Source organism: Mustela lutreola, chromosome 3, assembly GCF_030435805.1.
Source record: "Mustela lutreola isolate mMusLut2 chromosome 3, mMusLut2.pri, whole genome shotgun sequence".
Lineage (NCBI taxonomy): Eukaryota > Metazoa > Chordata > Mammalia > Carnivora > Mustelidae > Mustela > Mustela lutreola.
The window spans coordinates 116,460,420-116,483,888 of record NC_081292.1 but is presented as its reverse complement, the minus strand read 5'-3'; the positions used below and the strand labels follow the sequence as shown (position 1 = coordinate 116,483,888).

The window sequence follows — 23,469 nt, the reverse complement described above, 5'->3', positions numbered from 1 at the left end:
GATTTTCCACAATATGGGATTGATTCTCACTGTCCTGAAAGAAGCTTAATGAGACATTTAAAAGTAAGGGTTATTGGTCATGTCTGTTGAAGGCGGCTTTTGTTCTCTATGACTGTGTGGTAACCGGTCCTGTGACCTTAGCAGGCTTCTTTAATTAGGCTGAGTTCCTCACTCTGAAAAACTGAGTATTCTTTTAGTATTCTCACTTTGTTGTTGTTATTCAACAAATAATAAGGTTTATTGAAACAGCTGGTGTGTACGTGCATGTGTATAGACCTCTTTTTCCCCAAAGACAGCATAAGTTAATTAACTGAGTTTCAAGAATAGTTTGAGCACTAATTTGTTTAATGAGCTTTGGCATCTTGGGCTTAAAAGGTATTACATCCTATTCCACTGCTTCAGCTTGTTTTATGTCTTTTAGAAATGGCATTTGCTTAACTACCCTGTTGTATTCCTGTTTATAAAATTAGTATATGAAATTCACAGGTGTCCTTAGTTTAGTTTCTTATAAAATGCATTTCAGTGTTCATTCTTTGTTGACTTCAAAGTTTGACCCTTTCAGTTCTCCAGAGTGTCTTAACCTGGAAGGCTCTCAAACTTATGTTTAATGCACCTCCCATTAAGTAGAAAAGCTCTGACTTTGGGGATGTTCTAAAACAGATTTCTAAGGAGTCAGAGGATTTCATTGTGGAACAGTATAAACGTCTCCGCCAGAGGGATGGCTCTGGAGTAACCAAGTCTTCATGGAGGATTACAGTGCGACAGCTTGAGAGCATGATCCGTCTCTCTGAAGCAATGGCTCGAATGCACTGCTGTGACGAGGTATCAAAGTCACTTTAATAATGGGAGGAAAGTGCAATTGATTTGTTGGTTTATAAGCACGTTTTTATCTTTGGTATGACAGTTGAATGCACATAGGATACATGATGCTAGGATTTCTCCCTTGAAAGTTGCTGTTAAGCATTTATTGAATACAGTTAGATTAATATGAAATAATCATTTTGTACATTATAGAGTACATATTGAGGTGAGTTACCATTAAGAGGTAGGTGATCCTCCTGAAGTTTTGTCAGAAAGTCAGTAGAAGACTAGTTACATCATCACATCACAGGAAGGGTGAGTACAGTGTAGTAAGTTATTTTGAGAGAGACCACATTCACATAACTTTCATTATAGTATATTGTTGTAATTGTTCCATTTTATTATTCATTATTGTTAAGCTGTTACTGTACCTAATTTAATTTAATTTGCAATTTATAATTTAATTTATAAATTAAACTTTATCATAGGTATGTATGGACAGGAAAAAAAAAACAGTTTAAGTAAGGTTAAATACTACCTGTAGTTTAGGGATCCCCTGCGGTCTGGAACATAATCCCAGAGAATAAAAGTACCTGTGTACCATATTTTATTTATCCATTGATCCATCAGTGGACATTAGGGTCACTTCCACCTCTTGACTTTTGTGAATACTGCAATGAACATGGGTATTTATATGTTTTAGATATTAATCCCTTATCAGATATCTAACATGCAGATATTTTACCCCATTCTGTAGGTTGCCTTTTTTACTCTGTTGATTATCTTGATGCTCAGAAGTTTTTGAATTGTATATTATTTCCTTTGTCATTTTTCCCTTTTGTTGACTGTTCTTTTGACACCACTATCAAATCCGATGTCCTGAGGCTTTTTTTCCTGTGTTTTCTCACATATGTTTTATAGTTTTAGGTCTTCATTCTGTTTTGAGTTAACTTTTTATGTGATATAAAGTAGGGGTCTAACTTCATTCTTTTATATAAGATATCCAGTTTCCCCAGTATCATTTTTTTTGAAGAGACTGCTTTCCCCAAGGAGTGGTCTTAACACTGTTGTCAAAAATAATTTGACCATATATTTGAGGATTTAAGGATAACCATTACTTTATTTAAGCACAGTCATAGAATATGTCCCCCCTTACAGCATTAACACTGTAAGATGTCATCCAGGTTTTGTGTAGAAGTAGTTTGCCCATTTTCATTGCTGTGTAATATTCCGTCAGTATGTCACAATGATTCACCTATTCTTTTGTTAATGGATGTTTGGATAGTTTCCGATTTGGGTTCTAGTGGGATATACATGTCTTTGGGTCTATATGATATACAGGTGTGTGTACATTTCTATTGGGTATACACCTAGAAGTAGAATTGTTATAGGTCGTACGTGTGTTCAGTTCAGTAAAGACTGCCAAAATGCTTCCATAGTGGTTGTATCAATTTGCGTTCCCACCAGCAGTGAATGAAAGTTGTTCTACATTCTTTTCAATACTGTATATTACTAGTCTTTTTAAGCCATTCTGGTGAATTTATGGTGTTAACTCATGTTTTATGTGTGTGTGAGAAAACTAAAATGCTACTATGATTTGGTACGGAGAAAATCTGTGTAGTATATGAAGAACACTGACTTTCTTGATTTACCTCCTCTTGATTGGTTTAGGTCCAGCCAAAACATGTGAAGGAAGCTTTCAGGTTACTGAATAAGTCAATCATCCGAGTAGAAACACCTGATGTTAATTTAGATCAAGAAGAAGAGGCCCAGATGGAGGTAGATGAGAGCCCAGATGGTATCAATGGTGAGACTCTTATTTACTGTTCCGGAGTTAGGGACCAAAGTGTTCTCTGAGATGTTATGGTAAAATATACTTGTTGTATAGCAAAAGGGGGAAAAATGGATATTGAATTATACTGCTTACAAAGTAAAATACAATTAAATAGTTAATATAAAATATATATGCTTGAAAGACTGAAAGAAAATACACCAAAATGGTGAGAGTGGACCTAATTCCCCAGCTTTATTTATTGTTATTTTGCTTTTGAATTAAACACTTGTTCTTGAGTACACTGGACCAGACAAATACCAGGTTTTTAAATTTTGTGTATAATATTGCAAATGAACTTTTAGATCATGAAATCTTTATATCTGCCATCCTTCCCATTTAGTTTTTTTTGTTTGTTCTTTGTTTTGTTTTTGTTTTTGTTTGGAGAGAGTGCACCCAAACAAGGAGGAAGGAGGGACAGTGAGAATCTTTTTTTTTTTTTTTTCTTTTTTTTTTTTTTTCTTTTTTTTTTTTTTTTAAAGCTAATCCCCAGAACCATTTTTTTTTTTTTTTTTAAGATTTTATTTATTTATCGGAGAGGGGAGAGCGAGCACAGGCAGAGTGGCAGCAGAGGCAGAGGGAGAAGCAGGCTCCCTGCTGAGCAAGGAGCCCGATGTGGGACTCGATCCCAGGACGCCGGGATCATGACCCGAGCCCAAGGCAGCTGCTTAACCAACTGAGCCACCCAGGCGTCCCGGGACAATGAGAATCTTAAGGAGATTGCACACATGGAGTCCTTCATGGGGGCTCAATCTCACCACCCTGAGATCATGACCTGAGCTAAAATCAAGAGTCAGACGTTTAACCGACTAAGCCACCTAAGCAACCCCTTCCAAATTAGTTTTGTCTTCACTAGTAACATTTACAAATTTGCTTCTAATTTATTTGTAGAATTACTAAATACTAAGTATAACTATATGCTTGTTTAGAAGTTATTATTAAAACAGATGTAATATACTTATAAACATTTGAGAGGGGAGTGTTGGAGGCACAAAAACAAGATTCAGATGGTTGATAATTTCACTTAGGTCATGTTGACAGCCCTGCTCCTGTGAATGGAATCAATGGCCACAGTGAAGACATAAACCAGGATTTGGTTCCTAAAGCATCCTTAAGGCTGAGCTTCCCTGAATACTGCCGAATCTCTAACCTAATTGTGCTTCACCTCAGGAAGATGGAGGAAGGTAAGGCTCTACCTAGTGTGTGCACATCCTCAGTCGTTATGTAAGTTTTATTTGCATAAACCAATTCTCTTGCTAAAGATTTGTTTTGTCAGATAATAAATTGTTATACAAGCTCATTTTGGCAAAGAAAATCTTTGGGATATCATTATATCTGACAGTCTGAACATTTACCCATAGGTTCATTGTCAGATAAAGGTCATTTGTTTAATGTTCTTGGCCCATTTTAATATTTTTGGGAAGCAGAAGTTGGGATCTGATAATATGTAAAGAAGCACTTAGCAAATGTTTATACAGATGCAAAATCAGTGCTCCTTAGAATAACTTTACTTCAAATGGATGGACTCTAGGTTATTTATATTTCATAGGCAAGTAATTGAACTGAAAGGACCATATTAGCCAGTTATTTTCTACTAAAAATGAAGTAAGTAAAATCCTTGTTTCTCCATAGGTAAAGTGTGATATCTGAAACTAGAACGCTTCCTTTTTTTTTTTAAGATTTTATTTATTTGACAGAGAAAGAGATCATAAGTAGGCAGGGAGGAAGGAGGGGGAAGAGAGAGGAGGAAGCAGGCTCCCCACTGAGCAGAGAGCCCGATGCGGGGCTCGATCCCAGGACCCCAAGATCATGACCCAAGCCGAAGCAGAGACAACCCACTGAGCCAACCAGGCGCCCTAGTACACTTCCTACCCTGACTGTTTTACTATGCTTTTCTAACATGCCTATCATTAATCCCCAGGCAGAAGGGAAAGTGATGAAATCAAGAGGCTGAACTTAAACTTTTCATTTGGTGGTTAGCCATCAGGTAGTTCTTACTTAAAATGCTGTCTTCCCTACGTATACTCTCCTCAGTATCCTGCCTGTGATGGAAGAAGAGAACAGTAGAGATTGTCTTACTAAAGGTTTGAGCCCTGTAGTTTTTGCCCTTGTTTCCTTGGAATTGTAGGCCAGTGGGAGGAAAGAGAGAAGGCAGTGAAGAGCCACTGGGACAGACAGGTGTTAGCCCTACCCTCTTCTCACATGAAAACATTTGGGAGTTCACATCTTCTCGTGTTCACATTGTATTTCATTTTTCTCCTTACCATGCAACTGAATTTTAAACATGGCAAACCATTAATCAAACAGATATGGTTAGCACCCGGACACTATATGCATTCCACAGACAAATTCTGCTAGGTCTTCCTTTTAAAAAAAAAAAAAAAAAAGATACTGTTCACCCAGTCAAGTAAGTTATGAATTCTCAGTCTTCAGGTGGGCAGCTCTTTTCTAGTCTAGCACAGGGAGCACAACTTTTTTTTTTTTAAGATTTTATTAACTTATCTTTGCAAGAGAGAACACAAGCGCAAGCTGGGGGGAGAGGCAGAGGTAGATGCAGACTCCCCACTGAGCAGGAAGCCCGATGTGGGGATGTGGGACTGATCTAAGCCACCCTGTACAGGTTCCCTGTACAGGGAACACAACTTTAAACCAAGAAGGTCACTTAACAAGAACATTTAGATAATGAAATTTCAGTACATGCATAGTAAAACTTTTCAAAGGCATTGTCAGTAAAGCTGGAATTTTCTTGTCTTGATTTTATATTTTATTAGCAATCACTAGAGTCAAGACTAAGTAGTTTTCTTTTATTATACTTCGTTTCTATAGTAGTTATATTATCCAAGTTCCAGCTTTTCTTATGACATTTAAGTTCTGCTTTGAACTCTTAAGTAGACAGTCATCCAATGTAGATAGACCTTGCTGAAATAAATTGGTAGTTTTTTATTTTGAGTACATTTCTTGGCTGATCCCAGCTGCATAAAGTCTTCCTTGTTCCAAAAGGAAGAGTTATGTTTAAGAAGTTTTGTTGCTGTTGCTAATTTATGCTTTCAGCTGCTATTGGCAAACGTTCGCATGGGTGATGAAGCATAAGGTGAAGGAAACACGTTCATAGTTTGAAATCCTAATAGCTTTTAGAAACTTGTTTCTTATGATCTCTATTTTATTAGATTTTTTCCCTCAGGATAAAGTGAAGCATAATTTAATACAAGTAATATGACAGGTTATTTCAAGCTTATGCTGAAACATTGCAAATCCTACTTTAGCAGATACGCTTTCTGACAGGTTGATGGTTATCTAATCTGTACATTATCTTGTATATGCAAACCCTACAGATTGGCAATATAGCTTGCTAGAAGGAAAATTTAATCCTTTTGAAATGTATTTTTTGTTGCAGAAGAGGATGAGTCGGCATTAAAGAGGAGTGAGCTTGTTAACTGGTACTTGAAGGAAATCGAATCAGAAATAGATTCTGAAGAGGAACTTATAAATAAAAAGAGAATCATAGAGAAAGTCATTCATCGACTCACCCACTATGTATGTACAGAACTACTCTTGCGTGATTATTAATGAGGGCGGGAGTCCATGCCTTATACCTCTGGTTCATAAATGTTCATTTTTTGTGTGTTCTTGGGATCTAGTCAAAATTATGAGTTGTTAAAAAAGAGAATTTACAGCGGTTAATTGACTTCTTTCCTCTGCTGAAACAGCAGAACCTAAGTTAAATCTGGGAAGGTGGAATTCGGATCTTACTGAGCATTTTTAACTAATGTTTTCTATTCCCTTAGCCGTAAACCTGCAAGCATTCTGACCCCCATCTCTTCTTTACTGTTTCTTCTTCCCCATATCCTCCTACATCACTGAGCTTACATGTGGTCTGTCCCAATGATCACTCTTTTCTCAAACTTTAAGCTGTATTCTCTCTGTTTTACTTGATTGGTGAAAACCCTGCATTGGTTAAATACAATTTTTCTACTATACTGCATCTGAGCAGTTAAAAGTATCTGGAGAAAGACAGACAAATCACGGGCCATGTCTTACTTTAAATATATGACCACTAATCTCAAAGGGACCGTTGTTTACTACATCTTACAACCTCACACTGGCACTGCCCAGTGCTGTGACTTCTCCCACTCTCATATGGGACCATTACAGGCATACCTCCTCCCTCCTCACATCAGTTGGTCATTCTCTATATTCAGCCTGTCCGTAACACTTGTCACTTTTTTTTTTTTTAAGATTTTATTTATTTATTTGACAGAGAGATCACAAGTAGGCAGAGAGAGGAAGCAGGCTCCCTGCTGAGCAGAGAGCCCGATGTGGGATTCAATCCTAGGACCCTGAGATCATGACCTGAGCCGAAGGCAGCGGCTTAACCCATTGAGCCACCCAGGCGCCCCAACACTTGTCACTTTTGATTGCTCCTTCTAAGTCATCATATTCTCCTGGTTCTTCTCCTATCTTGCTAGTTATTTCCACTTAGTCTCTTTTCTCAAATCTTGTAACTTTTTAAATGGAGTGCTATTTCAGTCCTCAGACCTCTTCTCTATTTACATTGATTACCTGAGTGATTTCATTTGGTTCTGTGAGTTTAAACCCATCCACTAATGACTCCCAGATTTAGCTCTTAAACCTCTTCTTTAAACTCCAGATGTCTAGCCAGCTGCCTTCTTGTGAACTGTAGGCATCTCACACTCACTGTGTGTCCCCCCACCTCCGCAGGATTCCCATTTACTTACTTGTTCTAAGCCTTCTACCTTAGAATCATCCGTGATTCCAATTTCCCCTCATAGCTTCTCCTTTTAGCAGCAAACTGTGTGAGCCCTGCCTTCATTATGTGTATTCTGTGTTCTGTTCTCCCCACCTTTACATCTTTAGCTACTTTGCCTGGACTTTGACAGGAGCATCTTAACTGTCCTCCTGTTTAGTGGCTCCGTGTCCAGCAGCCAGACAGCTCTTTTAACAAATCAAAATGTTTTAGGGCCCTACCTTCCAGTCCTTCCCTCATGTTTACAATAAAATCTCGTCTCCGTACCATGGCCTGCAAAACTTACACAATCAAATCCCCTGTTCACCTCATTGCATAGGACTCTTCCTGTTGCTCCTCAGGGGTGGTGGCCTTGTCGCTATTCTTAGACACACCAAACATGAAGACATTTCACTTGTCCTTTGTCTCTTTACCCAGATCCCCTCTTCCATTCTGATGTCTGCTCGTATGTTACCTCCTCAAAGAGGTGATTCTTGCCTGGGCTGTCAGAATAAGAGCCTCCTTAGTAGCAATCCCTAATCTTGCTTCCTCTTACTTGATAGTGCTTATCATTGTCTGGTGGTAGGTGTTCAGTTTGTCTCATTAGAATGCAAGCACCAAGAGGGCAGGAACTTTGTTTTGTTAACTACTATATCCCCAAGATCTGTTGTGGTGCCTGGTATGTGGAAAGGTCAAATATTTGTTGAATGACTGAATTTCTGTGTTTAAATGGCAGATTCGGCTATCCTACAGTTTACTTTAGTGTCCACTGTATAAATATTATGGATGTCACATATCAGGGTTATGGATGTCACATATCAGGGTTGTGACATCTGCAAAGTCACTTACTTGTGAAAGTAGATATGAGTGTATGATTACAGGTGGTTATGTATTTGAGGAGGCCTGTTGAAAACAGCTACTCAGATCAGAATTTAATAATATCTATGAAAATAAAGCTAAATTGGGATGGTGTGCATTCAAAGGTCTTTCTCTGCTGGGCAGTATGTTTGCACCAGGCCAGTCCTTCCCTCCCTAGTGTCTCCTGGGATCAGTGTAAGATAAAACGACCCACACAAGAAATCCACATTAGGACACGTGGTGAAATTAGCTGATCTAAATTGGGGCTACATTTTTAAGTTTACACCATCTGAGCTAGCTCACTACAAAAGACTAGAGAGATTATACTGTGCTGATGAAGTGTTCCCCACTGTGAGGGTGTGTTAGTACATAAAGTGAGCTCTTGAAAGTGACAATAGTGCTCATACTGTGGAGCATTTCTGCCTTCTTTGGATCAAATCACTATTTCCTGAGTTCTCTATGGGCTTGGCAGGCAGTCCCTCTCCTTTGTGGGTTTGTCTTGTTTCGGTTTTTGAGAAAGAGAACACAAACACACATGTGCCCTGGGGGGAGAGGGGGTGGAGAAGGGCAAAGGGAGGAGAGAGAATCTTAAACAGCCTCCATGCCTGATCTGGGGTTTAATGTCACAACTCTGACATCATGATCTGAGCTGAAATCAAAAGTCTTTGGATGCCTAAGCAACTGAGCCACCCATGTGCCCCTCATTTGTTTGGGTACTTTAGAGTGACTTATAGGTACCTGTGGCATATTCTATCTTTTATTAGCTCATAGCTCAGAGTGAAAATTTTTCCATGTTAATTATCTTTAGATTCTACTTCTAACTGAATTATGAATGGATGGTATATGAAAGAGTTCAGTGGCCAGTGATTAAAAATTAACATAAGTGAAATTAAAACACTTAGTGATAAACAATGATAAGCATATTTATCAAGAGGATTTTGCAGTTGCATAATCTTAAACTTCATGCATTGTATCTTTTTTTTTTCCTTTTTTTTTTTTAAGATTGTATTTATTTATTTGACAGGGAGAGACTGAGAGTGAATAATAGGGGTAGTAGCAAGCAGAGGGAGAGGGAGAAGCAGGCTTCCTGCTGAGCAGTGAGCCTGATGTGGGGCTTGATCCCAGGACTGGGATCAAGACCTGAGCCAAAGGCAGATGCTTAAATGACTAAACCATGCAGGTGCCCCTGTCTTACCTTTTTTGAAATTATATTTACAAGCTGTAGTGTGCTAGGAAGCCTTACTAAAATCACAATGTCTGCTGAGATTATCTGTGTATTTTGTAATTTTTCAGAAGAGGTTTATGGTATGAAAAGGTCTGTATCCTAGTGGGAAAGATTAACAGAATCTTGGTAAAGATTTTCAGGGATAGTCCTTTTTCTTCTAACTTCTTCTGAAGGGGAAATGGAAGAAAATGCTAATACCAAACACTCAGGAGGGTCAAGTTCTATGGATGGGGGCATTTTTACAATATTGCTGGAAAGCTGAAGACAAATGTTTGTGTTCACAGGACCATGTTCTAATTGAGCTCACCCAAGCTGGATTAAAAGGCTCCACAGAAGGAAGTGAGAGCTATGAAGAAGATCCCTACTTGGTAGTTAATCCTAATTACTTGCTTGAAGACTGAAATATTGAAAGTAATTAACCAAGAGATTGTGGCCCCTACTTCTTGGCCTGGAGTCCGGATGTAGCTCTACTAGCAAGAGAAATGTTTCTGGGAGCAAGGGTTCAGGAAGGTTTATTTGGAGGAATAAACGCCTAGTTGGTGTCCTGAGTGTCATATTCCTATAATATGCTTTTATATTAACATAAACTATGTTTCTTGTCTAAATGAAGTTGGAACCCAGTGTGTGCTTTCTGTAAGCAAGACCATGTTTTCACATGTATAGGTAAAGGTCCAGTACTTCCATGGTATGTGAATAACTTGCCAGCTACTGTTTTTTTGTATAAGAATAAAACATTGTGTCCTGCCGTTGTCTGTTGGATTTATTTCCTCCCTTCTCTAATTACTGCTTTCATCTGCAGTTGACCCTTGAATAACATGGAGGTTAGGGGCACCAGATCTCCCAGACAGTCAAAACTCTGTGTATAACTTTTGATTTCCCAAACACTTGACTACTAATGGCCTACTGTTGACTGGAATTCTTACTAATAATTTATATAGGTGACTAACATGCATTTTTTATGTTATATGTATTATATATTGTATTCTTAAAGTAATACATTTTTTTACTTAAATTTTTTCAGTATTTCCAGGCTACAAAGTTTGTCTACAAATTTTTTCAAATTGTTGTAGATCTCTAAAAAGTTTTCCAATATACTTATGGAAAAAATTTATGTATAAATGGACCCACACAGTTCAAACTTGAATTATTGGTGGAGGGGGGCGCAGCTGTACTCACAAACATGAGTCTTTCCCTTTTGTTTAATGTGAGGCAGGTGGGTGGAAGTGTATAGCATTGTAAGCCTCTAAGATAAGGTTCCTGTGAGGAGTCCTTATTAGAATTCGTATGACTGGATAAGGGGCTTTAGGGATTACTTTCCAAAATGAAGTCCAGTTCTGCGTTTTGTTTTTTAGCACAGTCTATAAAAATTAAAACTTTATTCTACTTTTCTCATCATTAGAATGTTCATGATGTAGCAGTTCACACTGTTGCACCTTTTAACAACAGATGGCATTTGGGGGCCTGCAGGACTAGTTGGGGAATGTTTACAGGTTGTATGTGAGTTCACTAATAATAACTTCACTCTCCAGTGGCTTGAAGACAATAGAGTGAGGAGAACTGGGAATGGATGGAGAAATTGCACAGTTAGCAGATGCAGACTATAAACTCCTCTGCCAAAGATACGTTCCTAACTAATGAAGGAAGAAGCTGTGGGGAAGAGGAAACCAGGGTATAGGATATCAAGCTTCCTATTGAGGCAGTTAGGAGATGCTAGCATAAGGCACAAATAACAGGCAGGACATTGGGTAACAGCTAGTGGAAACTTGGGACAGCAACAAGCCTTCTCTGTCCTGACTCCCACCATGATAAAATGAGATGGGGAGGTCCTGGGGGCGGGGGGGAAGCTGACTGACAGAAATTTGAACTTTAATTTGATCAAATATTTACCTAAAAGGGAATTTGAAGCATAGGAAAGATGAGTTTTTTGGTGAATTCTCTTACCAAATTCGTCATTTGGGTAGGGGCTTCCAGAGCATAGTGATGTCATTACTATAAATAAAGCCTCAGTTTTTGCATGTTACTTGTCAAGGAGGTAAAGTGGCTAATGGATGATGGAGCATGTATTGAGATACTTATGAAGAAATGAGACACATGTTAAGTAAATGGATAGATGTGTGTGGTTGGGTTTTGGTTTTTTTTTTTTTTTTTAAGATTTTATTTACTTGTCAGAGCACAAGCAGGCAGAGTGGCAGGCAGTGGCAGAGAGAAACAGGCTTCCTGCTGAGCAAGGAGACCGATATGGGATTCAATCCCAGGACCCTAGGATCATGACCTGAGCTGAAGGCAGCAGCTTAACTGAGCCACCCAGGCATCCCTGTAACATGTTTCTGAATTGGAAGACTTGAATTTTATAAGGTAACTGATCTATAATGTATTTCCCTTGAAATCACAGATACCATCAATGCGGAAATGACTACATAAATTGTGGAACAGCTGTACTGTAGGATAGTCAAAAATGGGGTAAACCTGTATGTTTGAAATGGAAATACCTCCAGGAAACATGGGGAAAAATGTGCAAATATAGGAGTGCCTAAATATATAAAGGAGTACCTTTATAAGAATATATATATATATATATATATATACCTAAATATATAAACCAAGTATTATATATATTATATATATAATATATATATTATATATATATAAATATATAAACCAAGTATTAACACAACTAAAGGGAAAAATCGGTAGCAATATATAATAGTAAGGAGGCTTCAGTACCCACTTTGATCAGTGAATAGATAATCCAGACAAAATACCTGTGAAGAAACATTGACTTTAAAAGACCTATTAGACCAGATGGACTTAACAGGCATACACAGGATAGTCCATCCAAAAGTAATAACATACATTCTTCTTAAGCACAAAGGGAACATTCTCCAGGGTAGATCATGTTATGCAACAAAATAAGTCAATACATTTAAGAAGATTAAAATCATTGAGCATCTTTTCTGACCATAATACAGTGTGAAACTAGAAATCAATTACAGAAGAAAATGGGGACGCCAGGGTGGCTCAGTCAGATAAACCTCTGCCTTGGGCTCAGGTTGTGATCCCAGAGTCCTGGGATTGAGTCCCATGATGGCTCCCTGCTCCACAAGGAGTCTGCTTTTCCCTCTCTCCCTAACCCCCACCACTGCTCACTCACTCCCTCAATCTCTTTCTCTCTCAAGTAAAACTTTAAAAAAGAAAAACTAGGAAATCAAGAAATATGTGGAGATTAAACATGCTACCAAACAACCAATTACAAAGAAGAAGTAAAAAAATTCTAAAATACTTTGAGAGAAATGAAAATGGAAATACAGCATACAAAAACTTATGGAATGCAGCAAAAGCAGTTCAAAGAAGGACTTTTTTTTTTTTTTTTAAAGATTTTATTTGACAGACAAGTAGGCAGAGACGCAGGCAGAGAGAGAGGGGGAAGCAGGCTCCCTGCTGAGCAGAGTCTGATACAGGGCTCGATCCCAGGACCCTGGGATCATGACCTGAGCCGAAGGCAGAGGCTTAACCCACTGAGCCACCCAGGTGCCCCTTTTTGTTGTTTTATTAATTTAAGTAATCTCTACACCTAACATGGGGCTCAAATTCATGACCCGGAGATCAAGAGTCACACACTCTTCCAACTGAGCAGGCCAGGTGCTTCTAAGAGGGAACTTTATAGGAATAAATAGCTACATCCAGAAATAAAGATCTCAAATAAACAACCTAACTTCACATCTCAAAGAACTAGAAAACAAATGTTAGTAGAAGGAAGGAAATAAAGACTAAAATAACAATAGAAAACCTCAGTGAAACAGCTGGATTTTGAAAAGAGAAAACAAAAGGCAAATCCTCAGATTCACCAAGAAAATAGGACTCAAAATCCAAAGTAAAGGGGTGCCTGGGTGGCTCAGTGGGTTAAAGCCTCTGCCTTCAGCTCGGGTCGTGATTCCAGGGTCCTGGGATCGAGCCCTGCATCAGGTTCTCTGCTCAGCAGGGAGACTGCTTCCTCCTCTCTCTCTGCCTGCCTCTCTGCCTACTTGTAATCTCTGTCTGTCAAATAAATAAATAAATAAAATCTTTAAAAAAAAAATCCAAAGGAAATGGGGGACATTAAAACTGATAGCACAGAAATACAAAGGATCGTGTGATGCCTGGGTGATTCAGCCGGTTAAGCATCTGCCTTCAGCTCAGGTCATGATTCCGGAGTCTTGGGATCGAGCCCTGCATCAGGCTCCCTGGTTGGCAGGGAGCCTGCTTTTCCCTCTGCCTACTGCTCACCCTGCTTGTGCTCTTGCTCGTTCTCTCTCTGACAAAGAAAAAAAAAAAGAACGAAAGAAAAAAAATACCAAGATTGTAAGAGACTACTGTGAGCAATTGAACACCAACAAATAGAACAACCTAGAAGAAATTCCTTAGAAATACACAACCTACCAAGACTGAGACATAAATAGAAATCTGAACAGACCAATTACTAGTAAGGAGTTTGAATCAATAATGTCCAGGATTATATGGATTCAATAGTGAGTTCTACCAAATATTTAAAGAAAATTAATGCCGGCCCTCCAACTCTTCCAAAAAAATAGAAGAGGAGGGAACACATAAACTTGTTTTATAAGGCCAGCATTACCCTAATACCCAAATCAGACAAGATCACCAAATGAAAAGAAAATTACAGACAATGTCTCTGATGAACAGTGATACAAAAGTCCTTACCATATTAGTACACCCAATTAAAAAATACATTAAAAGGATCATACATCATGATCAAGTGGGATTTGTTCCAAGGATGTAAGGGTGGTTCAACATCTGCAAATCAATCAATGTGATACTCCACATTAATAAAATGAAGGACAAAAATATGACCACCTCAGTAGATGAAAAAAAAAAAAAAAAGCACTTGACAAAATTCAACATCCATTTGTGATAAAAACTCAACAAAGTGGGTGTTAGAGGGAATGTATCTCAACATAATAAAGACCGTCTATAATAAGGCCACAGCTAACATCATACTCAAATGGTGAAAAGCTGAAAACTTTTCACCTAAGGTTAGAAAGGAGGTAAGAATGCCCACTCTTACCACTTGTATTCAATATAGTATTGTCCAAGCCAGAGCAATTAGACAAGGAAATGAAATAAAAGGAATCCAAATCAAAAAGGAGGATGTCACCGTTTTCACATGATATGATATTACATATAGAAAACTCTAGAGACTCCACCAAAAAAATTGTTGGAAGGAGTCAACAAATCCAGTGAAGTTGTAGCATACAAAATCAATATGCAAAAATGTGTTGAGTGTGGAGGTCAAGATGGTGGAGAAGTAGCAGGCTGAGACTACTTTAGGTAGCAGGAGATCAGCTAGATAGCTTATCTAAAGATTGCAAACACAAATCCAACGGGAGATCAAAGAAGAAGAACAGCAATTCTAGAAAGAGAAAATCAACCACTTTCTGAAAGGTAGGACTGGCGGAGAAGTGAATCCAAAGCAACGGGAAGATAGACCCTGGGGGGAGGGGCCAGCTCCCAGCAAGCAGCGGAGCAATGGAGCACAAAATCAGGACTTTTATTTTTTTTTTAATTTTTTTTTTAAAGATTTTATTTATTTACTTGAGAGAGAGACAGTGAGAGAGAGCATGAATGAGGAGAAGGTCAGAGAGAGAAGCAGACTCCCCATGGAGCTGGGAGCCCGATGCGGGACTCGATCCCGGGACTCCAGGATCATGACCTGAGCCGAAGGCAGTCGTCCAACCAACTGAGCCACCCAGGCGTCCCAAATCAGGACTTTTAAAAGGTCTGTTCCACCGAGGGACATCACTCCAGAGGCTAAACCGGGGTGAAGCCCACGTGGGGTCAGCATGGCCCCAGGTCCCGCGGGGTCACGGAAGGATGGAGGGTGTCTGAGTGTTGCAGAGTTTGCAGGTATTAAAATGGGGAAATCGGCTACAGAGACAGAGCCGAGGAGTGAGCTCTCAGCTTGGGGTTACCTTGAACTGGTCACAGGCTCGGTGAGCTCGGAGCGCAGGCGGAGGCCAGGGAGATGGGAGTAATTGGGCGCTATTCTCTGAGGGTGCACTGAGGAGTGGGGCCCCGAGCTCTCGGCTCCTCCAGGCTGGAGACTGGGAGGCCCCCATTTTCATTCCTGTCCTCCAGAACTCTACGGAAAGTGTTCAGGGAACAAAAGCTCCCGAAAGCAAACCCGAACTAATTACTCAGCCTGGCCCCTGGTAAGGGCGGTGCAATTCCACCTGGGGCAAAGACACTTGAGAATTACAACAACAGGCCCCACCCCCAGAAGATCAACAAGAAATCCATCCAGGACCAAGTCCACCTACCAAGGAGTGCAAGTCAATACCAAGGAGAACGGCGGAATTCCAGAGTAGGAGAAAGCAAAGCACAGAACTCCTGGCTTTCTCCCCATGATTCTTTAGTCTTGCAGTTAATTTAATTTTTTTTCAATTTTTTTTCTTCTTCTGCTAAATTTTTTTTAATGTTTACCCTTTTCTTTTTTAACGTTTTTAAACTAGTTTATCTAATATATACATTTTTTCCTTTTTTGTATTTTTTCTTTATTCATTTTCTTTTTTTAATAGTTTCTTTTTTTTTCCTGAACCTCTTTTTTTTTTTTAAGATTTTTATTTATTTATTTGACAGACAGAGAGAGATCACAAGTAGACAGAGAGGCAGGCAGAGAGAGTGGGGGAAGCAGGCTCCCCGCTGAGCAGAGAGCCCGATGCGGGGCTCAATCCCAGGACCCTGAGATCATGACCCAAGCCGAAGGCAGAGGCTTAAACCACTGAGCCACCCAGGCGCCCCCCTGAACTTCTTTTTATCCTCTTTCTCCCCCCCATGATTTGGGATCCCTTATGATTTGTTTAAAGCGTACTTTCCTGGGGTCTTTGCCACCCTTTTAGTATTTTACTTTCTCCTTCATATACTCTTACCTGGATAAAATGACAAGGCGAAAAAATTCACCACAAAAAAAGAACAAGAGGCAGTACCAAAGGCTAGGGACCTAATCAATACAGACATTGGTAAGATGTCAGATCTAGAGTTCAGAATGAGGAGTCTCAAGGTTCTAGCCAGGCTCGAAAAAGGTGCCACTTCCAGTCGGCGACCAGAGAAGAATGAGGCACAAACAAGTCAGCAGCAAAAGACTGGGAGCAGGGGACAACAGTCAAAAAGGACCGCTGCCACGAGCAACCCACCAGTCTCACTTTTATTGGATAGAAACAATAGCCAACAGAAGGACTGATGAAGGTCAAACGTTAATCCTGTCTTGCAGACAAGCAAGAAGGAGGATAAAGTTTATAGTTAAACAAGCACATTCAAAGGACTCATCTAACTAACAACGGGCTGGCGCCTCTGGGAAGAGAAAGGAGCGATAATGGAAAAGGGAAGCAGGCAGTTTTTATTCCACCCTGAGCTGACTGGGCGTTCCCGGGTGCTCGGCTTCCCTGAAGCCAGTGGCGTTTGGCCCTGGGCGGGCCGGACATCCCCAGCTGCCCAGCTTCACGGTGCAACTGACCTGTTGCCAGTATATGTATATGTATATGTATATGTATATGTATTTCTTAAGGCCATATCTAAATGTGCTTGGCAACTAGTAAAATCCTCCAGGGGTTACAGTTTAAGTAACAAATTGTTCCGAGGGGCAGCAGCAAAAGGCATGGAAGATATTAGAGAAACCCTCTCAGGAGATATAAAAGCCCTTTCTGGAGAAATAAAAGAACTAAAATCTAACCAAGTTGAAATAAAAAAAGATATTAATGAGGTTCAATCAAAAATGGAGGTTCTCACTGCTAGGATAAATGGGGCAGAAGAAAGAATTAGCAATATAGAAGACCAAATGACAGAGAATAAAGAATCTGAGCAAAAGAGGGACAAACAGCTACTGGACCATGAGGGGAGAATTCGAGAGATAAGTGACACCATAAGACGAAACAACATTAGAATAATTGGGATTCCAGAAGAAGAAGAAAGAGAGAGGGGAGCAGAAGGTATATTGGAGAGAATTATTGGAGAGAATTTCCCTAATATGGCAAAGGGAACAAGCATCAAAATCCAGGAGGTGCAGAGAACCCCCTTCAAAATCAACAAGAATAGGTCCACACCCCGTCACCTAATAGTAAAAATTACAAGCCTTAGTGACAAAGAGAAAATCCTGAAAGCAGCCCAGGAAAAGAACTCTGTAACATACAATGGTAAAAATATTAGATTGGCAGCAGACTTATCCACAGAGACCTGGCAGGCCAGAAAGAGCTGGCATGATATATTCAGAGCACTAAACAAGAAAAACATGCAGCCAAGAATACTATATCCAGCTAGGCTATCATTGAAAATAGAAGGAAAGATAAAAAAGCTTCCAGGACAAACAGAAACTGAAAGAATTTGCAAACACCAAACCAGCTCTACAGGAAATATTGAAAGGGGTCCTCTAAGCAAAGAGAGAGCCTAAAAGTAGTAGATGAGAAAGGAACAGAGACAATATACAGTAACAGTCACCTTACAGGCAATACAATGGCACTAAATTCATATCTCTCAATAGTTACCCTGAATGTTAATGGGCTAAATGCCCAAATCAAAAGATACAGCATATCAGAATGGGTAAAAAAACAAAACCCATCTATATGTTGCCTACAAGAAACTCATTTTAGACCCAAAGACACCTCCAGATTTAAAGTGAGGGGGTGGAAAACAATTTACCGTGCTAATGGACATCAGAAGAGAGCAGGGGTGGCAACCCTTATATCAGATCAATTAGATTTTAAGCCAAAGACTAATAAGAGATGAGGAAGGACACTATATCATACTCAAAAGATCTGTCCAATAAGAAGATCTAACAATTTTAAATATCTATGCCCCCAACGTGGGAGCAGCCAAGTATATAAACCAATTAATAACAAAATCAAAGAAACACATCAACAATAATACAATAATAGTAGGGGACTTTAACACTCCCCTCACTGAAATGGACAGATCATCCAAGCAAAAGATCAACAAGGAAATAAAGGCCTTAAGTGACACACTGGAACAGATGGATATTCAGAACATTTCATCCCAAAGCAACAGAATACACATTCTTTTCTAGTGCACATGGAACATTCTCCAGAATACATCACATCCTCGGTCCTAAATCAGGTCTCAACCGGTATCAAAAGATTGGGATCATTTTCTGCATATTTTCAGACCACAATGCTTTGAAGCTAGAACTCAATCACAAGAGGAAATTTGGAAAGAACCCAAATACATGGAGACTAAACAGCATCATTTTAAAGAATGAAAGGGTCAACCTGGAAATTAAAGAAGAATTGAAAAAATTCACGGAAGCAAATGATAATGAAAACACAACGGTTCAAAATCTGTGGGACACAACAAAGGCAGTCCTGAGAGGAAGATATATAGCAGTACAAGCCTTTCTCAAGAAACAAGAAAGGTCTCAGGTACACAATCTAACCCTACACCTAAAGGAGCTGGAGAAAGAACAAGAAAGAAACCCTAAACCCAGCAGGAGAAGAGAAATCATAAAGCTCAGAGCAGAAACCAATGAACTAGAAACCAAAAAGCAATAGAACAAATCAACGAAACTAGGAGCTGGTTCTTTGAAAGAATTTATAAGATTAATAAACCCCTAAAAGAAAAGAGAAAGGACCCACATAAATAAAATCATGAACGAAAGAGGAGAGATCACAACTAACACCAAAGAAACACAGACAATTATAAGAACATACTATGAGCAACTCTATGCCAACAAATTTGACAATCTGGAAGAAATAGATGCATTCCTAGAGACATATAAACTACCACAACTGAACCAGGAAGAAATAGAAAACCTGAAGAGACCCATAACCAGTAAGGAGATTGAAACAGTCATCAAAAATCTCCAAACAAACAAAAGCCCAGGGCCAGACAGCTTCCCAGGGTAATTCTACCAAATATTTAAAGAACTAACTCCTATTCTCCTGAAACTGTTCCAAAAGACAGAAATGGAAGGAAAACTTCCAAACTCATTTTATGAGGCCAGCATCACCTTGATCCCCAAACCAGACAAGGATCCCATCAAAAAAAGAAAACTACAGACCAATATCCTTGATGAACACAGATGCAAAAATTCTCACCAAAATACTAGCCAATAGGATTCAACAGTACATTAAAAGGATTATTCACCACGACCAAGTGGGATTTATTCCAGGGCTGCAAGGTTGGTTCAACATCCGCAAATCAATCAATGCGATACAACACATTAATAAAAGAAAGAACAAGAACCATATGATACTCTCAATAGATGCTGAAAAAGCATTTGACAAAGTACAGCATCCCTTCCTGATCAAAAGTCTTCAAAGTGTAGGGATAGAGGGCACATACCTCAATATTATCAAAGCCATCTATGAAAAACCCACCGCAAATATCATTCTCAATGGAGAAAAAGCTTTTCCACTAAGGTCAGGAACACGGCAGGGATGTCCATTATCACCACTGCTATTCAACATAGTACTAGAAGTCCTAGCCTCAGCAATCAGACAACAAAAGGAAATTAAAGGCATCCAAATCGGCAAAGAAGAAGTCAAATTATCACTCTTTGCAGATGATATGATACTCTAGGTGGAAAACCCAAAAGACTCCACTCCAAAACTGCTAGAACTTGTACAGGAATTCAGTAAAGTGTCAGGATATAAAATCAATGCACAGAAATCGGTTGCATTTCTCTACACCAACAACAAGACAGAAGAAAGAGAAATTAAGAAGTCAATCCCGTTTACAATTGCACCCAAAACTATAAGATACCTAGGAATAAACCTAACCAAAGAGGCTAAAAATCTATACTCAGAAAGCTATAAAGTACTCATGAAAGAAATTGAGGAAGACACAAAGAAATGGAAAAATGTTCCATGCTCCTGGATTGGAAGAATAAATATTGTGAAAATGTCTATGCTACCTAAAGCAATCTACACATGTAATGCAATTCCTATCAAAATACCATCCATTTTTTTCAAAGGAATGGAACAAATAATCCATCGAATAGCCAAAGGAATATTAAAAAAGAAAGCCAACGTTGGTGGCATCACAATTCCGGACTTCAAGCTCTATTACAAAGCTGTCATCATCAAGACAGCATGGTACTGGCACAAAAACAAACAGACACATACATCAATGGAACAGAATAGAGAGCCCAGAAATAGACCCTCAACTCTATGGTCAACTAATCTTCGACAAAGCAGGAAAGAATGTCCAGTGGAAAAAAGACATCCTCTTCAATAAATGGTGTTGGCAAAATTGAACAGTCACATGCAGAAAAATGAAATTGGATTATTTCCTCACACCACACATGAAAATAGACTCAAAAATGGATGAAGGACCTCAGTGTGAATGGATAAAGAAGATGTGGTATATATACACACAATGGAATATCATGCAGTTATCAAAAGAAATGAAACCTTGCCATTTGCAACGACATGGATAGAACTAGAGGGTATCATGCTTAACGAAATAAGTCAATCAGAGAAAGACAACTATCATATGCTCTCCCTGATATGAGGAAGTGGAGATGCAACATGAGGGCTAAAGGAGGTAGGAGAAGAATAAATGAAACAAGATGGGATTGGGAGGGAGACAAACCATAAGTGACTTTTAATCTCACAAAACAAACTGAGGGTTGCTGGGGGGAGCGGGGAGAGGAGAGGGGGGTGGTGTTATGGACATTGGGGAGGGTATGTGCTATGGTGAGTGCTGTGAAGTGTGTAAACCTGGTGATTCACAAACCTGTACTCCTGGGAATAAAATTATATGTTTATGAAAAATTAAAAATTTAAAAAAAAGTGTTGAATTTCTATATAGTAACAATGAACTATCAGAAAGAGAATTTTTTTTTTCCCAGAGAGAGAAATTAACAATCTCACAATTGTATCAAGAATAAAATACGTAGGGATAAATTTAACCAAAGATGTGAAAGACTTGTACATGGAAAACTGTAAGACATTGATGAAGTAAACTAAAGAAGACACAAATAAATGGGAAGATACTCCATGCTCATGAATTGGAAGAACTGACATTGTTAAATGTCCATACCACCCAATCTATGGATTGAATGTAATCCCTATCAAAATTCTAATGGCATTTTTCATAGAAATAGAGCAAACAATTCTAAAATATATATGGAAACCAAAAAGTCCCTGACTAGCCAAAGCAATCTTGAGAAAGAAAAACAAAGCTGGATGGATCATACTCCCTGATTTCACTCTATTACATAGCTACATTAATCAAAATATTATTGTATTGGCCTAAAAACACATATGTCAATGGAACAAAATAGCCCAGAAATAAACCCACACGTATACGGTATAACATGAACAGCTAGCTATCTCCTCTAAGCAGAAAAATGATAAATCAACAAGGAGATAATATTTTCATGTTTCAAAGTATCAAAAATATGAAGTTTTATAATTGGTGATACCAAAGCAGAGATTTAGGCATCCTTTTAACATTAGGTAGGATTTAAATTGAATAAGTCTGTTTGGAAAACTATTTGGACCTCAGTCAAAATTCTAATGTGTATAATTAACATTGAGTCCAGAACTTAATTTCTAAGACTCTGTCTTATAGAAATGAATATAGACAAAGATGTACAGATATAGATATTCATTTGCAACACATTAAAATTGGGAATCAGGAGCACCTTGGTGGTTCAGTTGGTTAAGCATCTGCCTCAGCTCAGGTCATGATCTCAGGGTTCTGGGATCGAGCCCCACATCAGGCTTCCTGCTCAGTGGGGAGTCTGCTTCTCTCTCTCCCTCTGTCCAGGTAGGCTCCCCCATTCCCCAACTCATGCTCTCTCTCAAATAAATAAAGAAAATCTTTTAAAACATAAAAATAAAATAAAATTAGGAATCAACCAGTGTTCTGTATGCTAGAGGTTCAATTAGGGTACATCCTTATGCAGAATGCTATGCATCTGTTAAAAAGAAGTGTTTCCGGCATCTGGGTGGCTCAGTTGGTTAAGCCCCTGCCTCCGGCTCCGGTCATGTCCCAGAGTCCTGGGATCAAGTTCCACATCGGGCTCCCAGCTCCATGGGGAGTCTGCTTCTCCTTCAGACCTCCCCTCTCATGCTCTCTCTCACTCTGTCTCTCTCTCTCTCAAAATAAATAAATAAAAATCTTAAAAATAAAAAAAAGAAGTGTTTCTATATATTCTGATATAGACAGTGTTCTAAGAGCTGTTAAGTGGAAAAGAAGAAATCAGAGGAACAATACATAAGGCACAATTGCATATATGTTAAGTTATATGTTTAAAATGTTATACATTTACATATATTTGCATTTGTATATATTTAGTAATAGTTGAGTTGCATTGTTCTAAAGATGCTAAAGAATGATCTCATTTCACAACTTATCTGTTCACCATTGTTACCAATGAGGAAACAGAGGCATGGAAAAACTAAGTAACTTTCACCAGATAAGATTTAAACTCAGGCATTCTGACTCCTGAATAACCATTAAACTCCAGAAAGAAAGAAAACTGGAAGGAAGCATAGTGTTGAGAGTACTTACCTAAGGAAGGTAAGGGGGCTTGGGGAAGGGGAATTTGCAGGTTTTTCATACATGTTTCTGTAATTGAATTTTTTACACAATGTGTTCATCATTTAATTATAAATATTTCTTTTAAGTTTTATAATTTTTTAAAAGATTTTCTCTCTTTGACTTAGAGCAGGGGGAACAGCAGAGGGAGAGGGAGAGAATCTCAGGCAGACTCCCTGCTGAGTGCAGAGTCCGATGTGGGGCTCAGTCCCAGGACCCCAAGATCATGACCTGGGCCAAAACCAAGAGTCCAATACTTAACCAACTGAGTCGCCCAGGTGCCCCTACTTATATATTTTTAAGGGGGGAAAGGCTTGCAAGGGATTCACCTTTGTTTTATTATGTAAGTGAATTTTAAACTAATTCATAATTAAGAAAAAGACGTGGAGAACTTTTCCCTTCAGACATTTTCCAGGCTCATCTGCACAAATTACGTGAGATGTTTGAGGTTTTTGTGTT

General features: G+C 38.9%; 1 protein-coding gene across 1 annotated transcript in view; it reads left to right on the top strand.

Annotated features, from left to right (window-relative positions):
• The window catches only part of MCM6 (minichromosome maintenance complex component 6), a 36,316-nt gene extending 26,111 nt beyond the window's left edge, over window positions 1-10,205 (top strand). Inside the window, exons 13-17 of the mRNA XM_059166736.1 lie at window positions 661-822; window positions 2,473-2,608; window positions 3,661-3,816; window positions 6,027-6,166; window positions 9,744-10,205. Of these exons, the coding sequence (XP_059022719.1) occupies window positions 661-822; window positions 2,473-2,608; window positions 3,661-3,816; window positions 6,027-6,166; window positions 9,744-9,860 (711 nt within the window). The 3' untranslated portion in view covers window positions 9,861-10,205. The remainder of the gene's footprint in view (window positions 1-660; window positions 823-2,472; window positions 2,609-3,660; window positions 3,817-6,026; window positions 6,167-9,743) is intronic.
• Window positions 10,206-23,469: the final 13,264 nt, after the last annotated feature.